The following is a 13,323-nucleotide window of genomic DNA, read 5'->3' as shown; positions in this document are numbered from 1 at the left end:
ATGAAAAATGAGAGTATTAGAGGCTTATGTACTTCACTTGGAAATTTTTTGTTGCCATTTCTGGTACGCAATTTGGAATTTTTTTATTGAGCGACAGTTCCGCAGAAATTTCGAGGAATTTCGTCATTCACAATTCCCAATTTAACTCCTCACGGATGCGGTCGGCGCATGGTGTCGACGCGAACGTGAATACTTGTTTTCAAAATGATTGTTTTCAAATCTGTGAAGAACAAACAAAATTGGAAACCGGAGTACTGTAGCTCCAATTAGATAACGCTTTTATAATTTTTCGTTCATTAGGAATGATTGAATTGCAGTGGTATTGAGCACATACTACGCTTGGTAACAGAAGGGCCGTGAGGGGTTGAAGGATAAGTTAATGAAATTGTTAATTTTAGTAGAATTATTCCATAAAAACTAGTAAAAATCAGGAAATTTCAGGAGAATGTATCCTTGAATTTTTGTTTGCGGCACAAAAATTTGAAATTCATTCGCATTTTCACTGTAATTTTAAATTAAATTTTATTTCTACCAGTGTTAGAGATCATTATCTCTAAAATATTATCATCTAAAAAAATAAGCTTACGTAAGAGCCAATGTTGTTCGGAATTTTTTTTTATCAAGTGACATTTTCCCGAAAATTCCAGGAAATTTCGTCTGAGAAAATTCTCAATTTGATGATAAATTAATCCAGCTGTCAATTTCGGTTCAATTATGATACTGCATGTTTTGTTGCGCAAAACATTGGAATTCTAGTGAAGGTTCGACGAAATTTGAAATTTCGATTTTTTGTCACAGCGTCAAGATCGTTATCGTTACCTAGAAGCGAGAAAGGGAATAAAAGGGAAAAAATTGTATTGAATGTGTCTTCAGGTGTCAGACCGTCAAATCAGCTATCAGTCTTTAACAGTCAACACGTGCCAGGTGTGATATTGACGACATGTAGCTTCGAAACTAATTACGATGGCTCCGTTTGGCCGGATTCACGGAGAGTTGGATCACCACGATGTTGGCCCCAAGATTCACACTCGAGTGATCACTCTGACCAATCCGGGCACAGTGGACTCAGCGGAGACCATCGTGACTCGGGTAATTTTCCCGAAAAAGACAAACCAAAGTCTCTCGAATTTTCTCTGAACAATGCCGTCGTTCATTGTTATTATTATTATTATTATTTAAATAGAACACAGTGGGGGGAGTGGAAGTGCAGGCCACCGTGACAGCAAAGACAGTATTCAATCTCACAGCGATCATGGCTCGCATAGAGAGTCAGAGGGTGGTGCTAATGTCGATCTTCTTCCGTCTAGGAAGAATAGTTCATCAGCAGAATCCTGTTTATCGGCTAATAGTCGTTCTGGCTCGGAGAGTGCCGGTGCCGGGGTAATTAACATTATCCTTATAATGAATATGAGGCATGACTTGTTCGCTCAGTGATTCGCAGAGGCCCCCAGACAAACAATTCAGTGGTGAAGGGGTAAAACGGTTTTAGTCGATTTTGAATATTGGCCAGTTTTCAATGAATATCTCGAAGTCTAGGGGGGATAGCAATATTTTTGTCATGACCTTTTTTGTAGCACTCAAGTCGCTCTATAAAAAAGGTTATTACGAAAATTTCGGTATCTCCCGTAGATTCGGAGATATTCCTCGAAAATTCAGTTAAAGGCCGAGTAGTTGGGTACAAGGTGTCCGAAAGTTTGAACAATTTTAATTATTTATTTATAAACGATGAATTTTCAAACAAAAATTATTCTGGGCAAATTTTGTTCACGCAATTTAATTGCCAAATTTGGTGATTGAAAATGGTTGGCTATGCTTGAACCATTTTACCGCTTCGCTACTGAATTTTCCAAAGAAAAAAGAAAGGAAAGAAGAAACTTTTTTTTTTGGAAAAGTTATGATGCTTCGAAATTTTTGAACAACATCCTTTTTATAATATATAACTCAAAAAATATGCATTCTACAAAAAAAAACATGCAGAACTACTTTGTTATCGAAAAAGTAACGTTTATTATAAAAAAATCCAATGGCAAAAAGGGATTTTTTCATAAACAATTCCATTTATTCGAAAGAATCGACCTTTGAACATTGTGTCAAAATTCTGGAAAAATATGTAATGTATCAATTCCCTTTGTTCCATTCTGCTTTCCAGGAAGGAGCTAAATCTCAATTGTATTCGATGTGGAGCGGTGGAGACTTGCCTTTCATCAAACTGCCAGAAAGCACTGAGCTCCAGGATGAGAGACCACCGACTAACTAATTAATTGAATGATAAATAAATAAATGAATTACTTTTCTAGGCAAACTTTCCATTAGAGCAATTCCCCAAATTCCCCAAATTCGTTAATTCTTTTACTAGAAAAATTTTGAATGTTGGACACTTGCGAAAGCTTCGTGGAGCTGTTCAATTTTAGCCTTTGAAGTTTGTTCACTAATTTATCTATTTCCATTCGCTGGAATGAAACCCAGAAGTTTGTTGCGAATAGAAAATACTGTTCAGTGCATTCAGAAAATTTAAATGTGTTACAATGACTATCCCGCGGACCAAAATATCGCAATATCATCGTTTCTAGAACGAACCCGAGAGTGGAACTCAATCGTCATATGTAATATTTCCATATCAAATGCGGATTTCTGTGTGAGCCTCCCCTACCGACGAAGAACGTCTTTCGGGATTCTTCCTTGTACCAGTATCGAGACCAGTACCGAGATAAGTTGATGTTCAATAAAATCTGGAGAATGACTTGTAAAGAAGAAAACGTAATAAAGCCGAATCTGACATTTTTGCTAATTGTGAATTTATTTCAAGAACGAATTGCTTCAGCAGGAGATGTTGAGAATCTTGTTGTCTGCGAGCAACAGGAGGACAAGAATTCCAAATTACGTGAATTTCTAATCCAAACATGAATATTTAGTACCAAACTATTCGGAATTCTCAATCAGTTGAAAATTCGAGAATATATTCACCTGAATTTTTATAATTTCTGGTAATTTTCATGGAACAATTGAACTAGAATTTACAGTTTTCATTGGTTTTTCGTGAAGTTTCCATGAAATGCACTTCTTGAACTCGATATAAATCGTGTGATAACTTTTTCATCAAATTTTGATGACTAAACGGAAAGAACACAATCCTGTTTATCAAAAATTAGAAAATTCATTGAATTTTCAATCTAAACATGAATAGTCAGTACCAAATTAGTTGGAATTCCCAATCAGTTGAAAATTTTTCTGTTTATTCTGTTGATTTTTATGAAACAATTAAACTAAAATTCACAGTTTCCATTGATTTTTCCATAAAATTTTGAATTTCCGTAACGAAAATTCTTGAAATTTCAGTCAACAATTTTGAACAATGTACTTCTGCAACTCGACATGAATCACATGATAACTTTTTCATTAAATTTTGATAACTAAATGAAGCAGGCAATCCTGTCTACGGAGATCTTATGATTTACTCTTTTCACTTGAATAAACACATCTGCATTAATTGTTTTTCTATACGTGGAAGAATGTAAAAACGTTCTCAGAGCAAAAATAAATACTCAACAAAAATAAATGAAGCGAAAAAAAAACTAACAGATGAATAGAGTTGGAAAAAAATTGGCGATACGCAGAGAATGTCCATCTCTTTTTTATTACTTTATATTATATAAAATTATCTTTTATATATCTTGAATCAACGTACTCGTGATGCACACGTTTAACCTCATATGTACAAATTTTTCTTTTGTATTTTTATGGCACTAGTACCCTCAGAATGAGCATCACGATAAATAATTACAATAAAGATGAGAAAAAACTTAATCATACGGTCTAAAAATCGATTGACGAGTAAAAAATAACGGAATCATTCATCCTTCAATTATCTCTGCCCAATGATCCTTTACTGTCAAATCAATCATCATATACAAAAACCAAGTGACTTTGAGCCACTCGCAGACGAGTTATTCCACCGATCTCCATCGTTTCACGTTGAAAAACCATCAACCCTTCCAAAGGGTTGAGCTGCCCAATCTAAATTCACCACATTCCTTACTTTTAAATATTAACATCGTACGAACAAAACTTTCGTATTTAAAACTAGAATCTAATAATAAAATTAGAGAATAAAAACTGCACGAAATTGCAAGAGTAATTGTCACCGGATTGATAAAAACTGCAGGTCCTTGATAATAAATTTTCCCCCCTCCTCCCCCTCAGCCTCTACGGTATTCGAAAATTAATTAGTCGAGATCATCATCGACAAGCTCGTCCTCGTCCTGGCCATAGTCGTCGTACGGCTCTTTCAACTCATCCTCCTCCTTGTCAGCTGGACAGTGAATGCATCTCGATTCATTGATTCCGTAGTTTATACACGTGTCACCGATGCACTCACAACAGCCATCGTGAAACCACCTGTAACTCGTTGCCCCCATGCTCTGGCATGAGGCACGACACTTATTCCATGAGTTACATTGAGCCATATAGGCCACTGTGCAGTTTACTGTCATTATATTTGGTTTTAGAGGGTGATGCACCTCCTCCTCCACGGTTTCTGCATTAAAAGAACAGTGAAAACATTAGTCAGTAGTTTTCTCAATGCGCGACTCCGGCATTGGCAATTCTCATTTAATTGACAATTCAGTAGCGAAGTGGTCAAACGGTTTCAGTCGATTTTCGCTATTGGCCAGTTTTCAATGAATATCTCGAAATCTAAGGGAGATAGCAAAATTTTTCGCATAACCTTTTTAGTAGCACTCAATTCGCTCTACAAAAAAGGTTATTATGTAAATGTCACTATCTCCCTTAAATTCGGAAATATTTCTGGAAAACACAACTAAAGACTAAATTGACTTAAACCGTTTGATCACTTCGCTACTGAATTCATTGCATTGAGGGACAATTCATTGCATTGAGAGAGTTTTCATTCGAACACTTTGAAATTACACTTATGGGGAGCTCAATCCACTTACGCATGTGATATTTAATCTCTTTCTCATGCTTCGGTTGATACATCGAAACATCGAAATCCACGGGATACGAGAATGTTATCCATCTCTCGTGCGAATCGGGCTCCGCTGTGAGTGCCTGAAAAAGCCCAGGGACGGGTTCACTGAAGTCCTCAACGTGGGATTTCTTACTCAGTGGATTGTCCGTTATATTAGGCTTCGGACATAAATCTGGAAAGTCATGAAGCCATGATTATTTTTAATCCAAAGACGTCAAACATCATTGTTGAGAATTTTTGTGTGATAACTCCTTGCTGACGAAATTTCGAGGAATCTTGAAAATCACAATTCGAAAATTCGTTATTGATTGAGAATTCCCCATCGGTCTGCTGATCAAAAATGAGGAATTCCACTAAATTTTCACTGAAATTTAAAATTTTTTGATTTTCCCCTTTAAGGCGAATTTAAAATCGCGCCTCTGAAAATTAATCGGTGTATACGTATGTAACAAAGTCTTTCTTCAACTGCTCGCTGATGAATGGATCAAATTGATTTTTTTTTCAAATGTAGGAATTTTTTTAATTCTCGAATTTTTTTCGAAAATCGGTTGTCCCACGATAACTAAAAAAATTTTCTAAATTGATTGAATGATGGCATAAAGACTTTAGTTGGGTGTCCTTTCGACCGATTTCGAAAATGAAGGCGTTAGCAATAATCGTTATTTTGATTGATTTGAAAATTTGCAAAAAATTTGCATCTTTTGAAAATCAAAATTCCGGGGATATCTTTGAATTCATTCATTTGAAGCATGACATAGCTTAGAATGTTTGTTTTGATGCCATCAACTCGAAGTTAAAAGATGATTACGATAGCTATATTGGTTGATTTGATTTTCATGATGATTATTGAAAATTCCGAATTGTTCATGAATTTCCCTGAAAGTTCGCTTCCTGATGCTTTCTTCAAACGTAATGTTTCAAACTCATTCAATAAGGCATAAAAAAAATTTCTATGAACATTTTATCGAACGGCTGAGAGGAGCTTAGAAGATCAGACGATTACCAAAAATGAGGAATTCCATTAAATCTTCAATGAAATTGAAAATTTGATAATTAGTTCCTCTGAATCAAATAAAAAATCGCTCTCCTGAAAATTGCCACTAACCGGTGCTTGAAATCACAATTTTTTTTCTCTCCTAAACATGACAGTCGAGTGAAAAAATTCCAGCTAAACCTTCGACTTCCCCGAGAGAGATAATTGAGTGGTCATTTCATGGATAAAAAAAATATCACGATGTAGAAGATGGATAAAAAAACACGTTATACTGACCAACACAGGAGCAGCACTCATCGTACAGATAAGACAAACACGAGAAACACTCCTTGCAACACGTGCACGTGACAAGATCGCATTTACAGCTTTGAGTAAGCATGCACTTGCTCACGACACTGGCGCAAATGGCTTCATTACAGGCATAGGTAAACCTTGTTGTTGAAAGAATGAGAACCGCCGTGATTCCCACTAGAATCAGCACTCGGCACCACGTCATCGTGTCCTGAAACATCAATTCCCCTGTTATTCCCGGAATAAAACAATTTATGCATCCATTGATGAATAAATCCATGCGAATGATGAAAACAAATCAGTAGCGAAGTGGTCAAACGCTTTGTCGATTTCAACTATTCGCGAGTTATCAATGTATATCTCGCAATCTAAGGCAGATAGCAAAATTTCTGTTATGACCTTTCTGGTAGAGCACATTGGGAGCTTCAAAAAAGATAGATATGAAAATCTCGCTATCTCCCTTAGATTTGGAGATATTCATCGAAAACTCAGCTAAGAGCTAAGTCGACTTTAACCGTTTGACCACTTCGCTGCTGAAATTTTCCTATGAACAATAAAACGTCCGAGTGCCAACAAAATTTCTTCCTCCCGTTGCTCACATAATAAGCGCTATTCCACTTGGTTTCCATCAGCGATAATTCCCGAGGTCATACAGTTTAAATCCACCGGAACGCAAGAAGCCGGACGTTTATTAGCGTGAAAGAACTATTTAATAAATTCAATTTCATTCTTAAAACCCCAAATCCTACCGTTTCACGAAACACAGCCCACACAATTCCTCAAATCCATCAACTATTCACCGGAAAATCCATTTGTTTACAACAAATTATTCCGGGATTTATGCGTATCGATATACGTACTTTCTAATCGTTTTTATCCGTGATCTATTTATACACAAAAACCGGAGACTGTGGTACGCAGTACGTGAGCAATAGTACATGAATTATTATTGGAAAGGGAATGGAGTCTCCAACACCCAGTGCTCAATGATGGTCAACAAACATCGAGAGAGACTGACCGAATATATTTTTGTTGTGATGTAATATGCAGAATTTTCACGAGATTTAAATTGCCAAATGGCCGGTATTTAAACGATTCGACGAAAGCAGGGGAATTAATTGAAGAGTCACTGTTATCTTCAATAAGAGAGTCCATTTTCCGGTGAAATATTTTCGTAAAATATTTGGAGGCCAATTCTCCTGAGATTTCCCCTCAAATGCAATTAATCACCGCTCAATTCCTCGCGATAAATAGTAAACACTCACGATGAACACTCGACAGTCACCCCAGCGGCTTGAAAAAATCCAGATAAATAAATTGAGAGTAAAATTAAAAACAGAATTCACAGAAGTGGAGCAACTGAACTCAACTGAAATATCGAAGGACTAAACCGAAAGTACTAAGAGGACCTGCCGAGCACCTCAGCATGTTTGACCCTCCCCCCACCGGTGAATAACCCCCCTCCAACCGGAGTAAACAGGGTATTCGGCTTGTTCAACCGTAGTTCAGTTTTACGATGTCTTCCAGGTAATGATACCAACCCAACCCTTAGCCGTGGACTCAATCCTCGGGCGGAGTTTCAAACTAGGGTGATAATAAATGGAGGGGAGGGGCACGGGTACACCAGGTGGAGTACCTGCTGCCACATGCCCTACCGGATCAGCGATTTATTGGAATTCTCTTCTTCCGAAATTAGAAATTTCGTTGTTCCATTGATTCAGCAGCTGCCGAATGGACAATTCTCTGTATTTTTCATTTTTCGTTCAAAATCGGAAAGGACGCGCGTTTTTCGTGGTGTTGTTCAGTAATTTTAATTAGTTTTTCAATTAAAAATATTTTTCATCACTTGTGTGTAAAGTGAAATTTTTGATGTGCGCAAAATCCCACTTTTCACGCTTGGTGATGGAAAATAGGGTTCGACACTCGTGGGACAAGTGCTCTTTGACTCTTGGGAGCGCTACACACCTCCCACAGGTCGAAAAACAGTTTGGCCCTTCCCCAAACTCGTAAAAGTGAAAATTACTAGGGAAAAATATCGTTTGCGACTAGTGCCATGGGGTTTTTTACTCGCGTGGTTGGCCAGTCGTCGCCCTCGGCGCGGCGTGCCAACCTCACACAATCGAAAACCCCATGGCGCTCGCCCTGAAATGCAGTATTACGCCCTCGTATCGAAATCAGTAGCGAAGTGGTAAAAGGAGATAAGTCAATTTTGACTATTGACCAGTTTTCAATCAATATCTCGGAATCTAAGGGAGATAGCGAAATTTTTGTAACAACCTTTTTTGTGGAGCCGATTGAGTACTACAACAAATGTAATTACGAAAATTTCGCTGTCTCCCTTAGATTCCGAGATATTGATTGAAAACTGGTCAATAGTCAAAATTAACTTATCTCCTTTTACCATTTCGCTACTGAAATATACTATTATGCATTGATTTTTTTAACTAGTATACAATAAAAGAATATGCCGAGGTGGATCGATTTCGCCTAGTATAGCTAGACTTAGGAGTATTTCGAGTTTATCTGCGCTTTTGAATAAAAAAAAATACTTATAAATGAAATGTGTAAAATAACAATGGTAATGATATATATGATATATATTATTTTATACATTTTATACATAAATAAGTATTTTTTATTCATACGCTAAGATAAACTTGAAATATTCCAAAGTTTCAAATTGAAAATAAAATTTCTTCGCATATTATGACCGCGTAATATGGCCCCAGAAGTGTATTTTTTCAATCATTTCTAAAATTGAAACATAATTAAAGCGGACATTCACTCCTTTTTAATGAATAAATTAGTACATAATAAGGAACAAAAATAATATGCATAAATAGGCGCGCGGGCGCCTCCGTTCCTAGTCAATAAAAAATTGCAATAAAAATTATTCCACGGTGTTTAATTTCACAAATGAAATCATTGATTCCATTGGTTCTATTGTACTTTCTATTATTTTCTGACCGATTCTATAAACAAATTCCGCAGTTTCCTTGCACTTTTTTTCAAGAAATTTTCAATCTAATACATTCCATAGAAAAAAATCAGTAGAATGAATTTTTCTATCGAGATTCCTCGGCTCAAATTGACTAAGTATTTTTGTTTGATTTTTCTAAATGAAAAAAAAGAAAAGAACAGTAGAAAAAGAAATAGAAAATTCAAGTCAAAGAATTTCTGTAGAAAATATCTCAATAGAAAGATCAAAGTCTCCTGACTTATTACATAAAATACTCTCCATAAGACATAATCTATAAAAAATAACGCGGAGTAAATCATCGAAATTGTTTTCCATCGAATTTCCAATGGAATTTCAATAAAAGTAAAAAAGAATTTCCTCTCTATTCTCCAATTTTTTCCACGAAACTTTTCGCGCGCGGCGGCTCAAAATTTTCCCAAATATTAAAAAAACTGTAAAGAACACTCTGCGATTGTTTGCGTGGAGAACAGCCATTACAACTTCAGTAAAATCTCGGTATTAAATTGAAATGCGAAGCCAGGGACAAGAAGTGTGATGACCATGCTACAGCCTCCAGTCCGAACGTTCTCTGAGAGATGCCCGAGGCGATGAAATAACTCGGATAAGCAAGGCTCTTACAGCCGCGGCATCTCCACCTGGATTACGCTTTTCTCTGCTACGTAAACACAACTCTGTATCTATATTTTTACATCCCCGCTTGTTCCACATAAAGACTATTTTTTAAATCCACATATTCCCCAAGAGACGACGATAATTCCGTCAGAGCCGGAATTTTATACCGAAAGCCGCGAAATTCAAGGGTTTGAGGATGAGACGCGGTTCATCATCTTGACACATGTGTACTATTTACCTGAAGCTATTGAATACCCTCGTTAAAATCCAACTTGAGGTTTCCTCACGTTATATTCCCAGTTACCTACGCCGGAGAAACTATTTTAAGATCTTGCAACCGGTTAGCGCTGCGACTCATGCGGCCACGAGACATATTTCGCTTCTCCGATCCTTTCTCGATTATCTGTCCTACGACGAAAATCCTCCCTTCAGCGAGCACCCCACGAGGAGGTCCCTCCACTCCCCCATTCACTTCCAAAACGTCCGAACAACCGCCAAATTATTCAAAAACACAGTAGAAAGCTCCTCGAAACTGCTGGAAAATAACTGACCACTAATTTCTGTGAGAAAAAAAATGCCAATTAAAATGAAATTCGAGGACGCTGCGACGAATCGAATGGTGTAGCGACACTCTTCTGACTGTGTGGGGAATCGGGAAGAGCGTGGACCCAGAGAAACTGCTGGCGGTGGAAGTGAGAGGTGGTTGGTCGTCTTGAGATGAAGAGGAAGGAGTTGTGGGGGCACTTGTAGTGGCGAGTTTGGTTCACGTGAGACAGAGACAATGAGCATTCGTAATGTGTGGAATGAAGCGAGAGAAGAGGACTTTGCGCTGCGGGATTGAGAGACGGGTTTTGGTGTTTTTTTCTTCATTTTTGTTCCTCCGAGGCACCTTTTTGTTTCACCTGAAAACGTCTCCCCCACCGCGTGAGGCGAATCCCATGGCGAACAGAGCCTTGTCGAATCGATCTGCGATGCCTGTCTCTCCGCTATTCTACCGCCAAACTACGAAGAATTTGGTGATCGTTAATTTCGGCTCATCATCACCTGGGAATATCCTTGATATCGTATTTATTTTTCTGACATTTCTCACGCTGGGAGCTCCCGGAGGAGAGGAAATTGCTTTCTAGGGGAATCCGAGGCACTCGCCTGTGCGCTAATTATCCTAGATTACAACAGGCATGACAAAAAATACGAGGGGTACGGAATTGTCATTGGAGTCTTGACACGAATGGGAAAATTGTGGATGAGGACTGAGGATATAATAAATAGAGTGGACAAAAGACACGGCTCATTGAGTTGTGTAAAACTACTAATTTAACTCCTACTGCAATCAACCGGGGCACAAGGTTCACATTTAGGCATGTAGCCGGCTCTTTCCGGTGGATTTACTCGTACCTTCCGTGAAAAAAGATTTAAAAATATTGCGGCCTCCATTTGAACTCGAGGGTTTTCCTCCGAGGCAAATAATAAATGACAAAAATTTGTAAAAATCTGTTCAAAATTACCAAAAAATAAATTGTTCGATTAAAACTTGAAAGTTTCAAACATGAATAATCGCTCTCTTTCAGTAACAGAAAAGTATTTATTAACGAACATTTCAAAAAATTGTCAATCCGATGATTTTAAAGGGAAAAATAAAAAACGGTCTTTTTCGTTTACTATCGGCGCGCAATTTATTGTACTCATCATTTTTACCACTTTTTAACCTGTCCCGTGCACGGAGAGAAATATTCAATAAAAATTACCTATCTTTTCCGTAATTCCGGAGTGAAATGTGGTTGTAGGAAATTTTACGGAACTGTCACGTAATTTTTTCAGAGCGTTTCGTAATTTTTATCTGAATCTCGTGTGAAAAATTACGATATCGTCACTTAAATTTTCTGAGTCGATTCCGTAATTGGTGAGCGGATTGAGTTCCGTAATTTTTACTGAACATTTCTCTCCGTGTGGTATTACTATTTTTCCCTCCCCTTAAACAACACTTTTCAATCTCTCCGCACGAATGTATGTTCAATAGTATAATAATAATGTCAACTGTGCGGATTTGTCGGCATAAAAAAGTCCAATTGTCGGGATGAAAAAGAAGCCGAGGATGTGGGGATCAAAGAAAGATGGTGAAATGTACAGATGGGTCAATCAGATACGAAAACACTTGTCAGGAGACACAGGAAAAAGGTAACAGGTCCACAAAAGATTGTAGACACAGGTATAAAGGTTCCTAATGACCGGGGGACCTTCTGTACGTCATCCTTATGGAATTCACCTCTCTCAAAATCGCCGTGGGGAGTCAATAACGAGGGTACGGTAAAAGCAAGAGTGGAGAGTCGTGTACCGTGCGATTTTAGCTGAGGGTGGGCGTGTTTTTTTTTTCCCCTCCAAGACCTCCCCGGTAACTATCCGTTCAAATTGGAATCCTCACCGTGTGTTTTTTGCATTTCTTCATCCCCGAGCGCCACCCGGTGTGGTCCTGATAACAAGGGCGGAGGAAAAGATTTCTGTTTGGAAAGGGAAAATAAAAAATTAGGGGTAATTGGAATTGAGGTGGATTCTTGGGTTTGTTGTTTCAAGGCAATTAACATTCCGTGGGGAATGAATTTACGGAGGACAGCGCAATTGTTCGAGGCGCATAACGGAGACATGTGCGCTCTTGTGCTTGGGATTAGTGTATGCATAATGACTTGTGCATCTGACACGAGAAATCGAGGGGAAATGAGAAGAAACCGGTCTTGACTTCGCACAGGCAATGCTACTTGCGGTTTTGATGGTTCATTGCGGATTTGAAATATTTTTCGGGTTTCTTTGAGTATTTGGGAATTTTTTTTCCAATACTCAATTTTGCTCGACATTTCTGTTTTACGGAGGCAATGGATTTATAAAAACTGATGTATAAGAAAAATACGGAATTATTTCAGAGAATGCGCACTTGAAAGTCTAGATAAGAATGTTCATGAATTTAATGGAAAATCCTAGCGCTTTTCCTGAGAAAATCTATTGAATTTTTATTTCAATTTTATTTTTACGTCAATTTGATTAGAAATTACGCAACTTCGCGCGTTTTTTAACCCGAGATCGGTCACCATATGAGCGAAATGCCGCAGCGCGTCGTTTTTATTCGATTGCCATCGACTGATTAACCGGAAAAATAAAAAAATAAATTTTTAAATTGAAGTGTCTAAAAATTATAGAGTTTTTTAGAGTAATATAATTCCCTAAATCCATAAATAAAACAAATTATTTGCAACAAATCAATTATTTGTTCCCATGTTAAGGTGAAACGGAACCCCTGTGGCTGTACGAAGTTTTAGAATTGCGTTTTCTCCTGTAATTATAATTTTTTTATATATGAAACTACTTCGAATCAGTGGAACTTTACGCACTAGTAACAAAATATGCAGTTTTCATTCTGTCGTTATTAATATTATAAGTGCTCTTGAATAAGAATTTTCTCCGTTTTTTTTT

At 37.5% G+C, this 13,323-nt stretch overlaps 2 protein-coding genes across 7 annotated transcripts in view; one reads left to right on the top strand and one right to left on the bottom strand.

Annotated features, from left to right (window-relative positions):
• LOC107047119 overlaps window positions 1-2,788 on the top strand; it is a 75,847-nt gene extending 73,059 nt beyond the window's left edge. For all 4 annotated transcript variants that reach the window (XM_015269855.2, XM_015269864.2, XM_015269858.1 and 1 more), the window contains 3 exons: window positions 874-1,089; window positions 1,184-1,380; window positions 2,150-2,788. In XM_015269855.2, coding sequence (XP_015125341.2) covers window positions 874-1,089; window positions 1,184-1,380; window positions 2,150-2,257 — 521 coding nt within the window. In that variant the 3' untranslated portion in view covers window positions 2,258-2,788. The remainder of the gene's footprint in view (window positions 1-873; window positions 1,090-1,183; window positions 1,381-2,149) is intronic.
• Window positions 2,789-3,600: 812 nt separating this feature from the next.
• LOC107047147 (twisted gastrulation protein homolog 1-A) lies at window positions 3,601-10,521 on the bottom strand. 3 transcript variants are annotated; one of them, XM_015269889.2, is made up of 4 exons: window positions 10,103-10,521; window positions 6,258-6,483; window positions 4,953-5,159; window positions 3,601-4,534 (listed from the first exon to the last, which is right to left on the bottom strand). In XM_015269889.2, exons 2-4 carry the CDS (start codon window positions 6,475-6,477, stop codon window positions 4,224-4,226), a joined length of 738 nt encoding a protein of 245 aa, XP_015125375.1. In that variant the 5' UTR covers window positions 6,478-6,483; window positions 10,103-10,521; the 3' UTR covers window positions 3,601-4,223. The 3 variants fall into 3 exon arrangements, with proteins under 3 accessions (XP_015125375.1, XP_015125379.1, XP_015125388.1); XM_015269893.1 differs by lacking the exon at window positions 10,103-10,521 and adding an exon at window positions 7,538-7,689; XM_015269902.1 differs by lacking the exon at window positions 10,103-10,521 and adding an exon at window positions 7,133-7,480.
• Between the last annotated feature and the right edge of the window lie 2,802 nt (window positions 10,522-13,323).

The sequence above is a fragment of the Diachasma alloeum genome, unplaced genomic scaffold (genome assembly GCF_001412515.2).
Source record: "Diachasma alloeum isolate Michigan unplaced genomic scaffold, Dall2.0 Dall_scaffold_00183, whole genome shotgun sequence".
NCBI classification, from domain to species: Eukaryota; Metazoa; Arthropoda; class Insecta; order Hymenoptera; family Braconidae; genus Diachasma; species Diachasma alloeum.
The sequence above is the reverse complement of the archived record's forward strand: the minus strand, read 5'-3'. Positions and strand labels throughout refer to the sequence as shown.

What these genes read in the sequence shown, in the direction of transcription:
- LOC107047147 (XM_015269889.2), bottom strand. Translation starts at nt 6,477, where the DNA reads ATGACGTGGTGCCGAGTGCTGATTCTAGTGGGAATCACGGCGGTTCTC. An exon ending in TGAGTGCTGCTCCTGTGTTG is followed by an intron (nt 5,160 to 6,257) that starts GTCAGTATAACG and finishes ATGACTTTCCAG; the next exon opens with ATTTATGTCCGAAGCCTAAT. An exon ending in AGAGATTAAATATCACATGC is followed by an intron (nt 4,535 to 4,952) that starts GTAAGTGGATTG and finishes CTTTTAATGCAG; the next exon opens with AAACCGTGGAGGAGGAGGTG.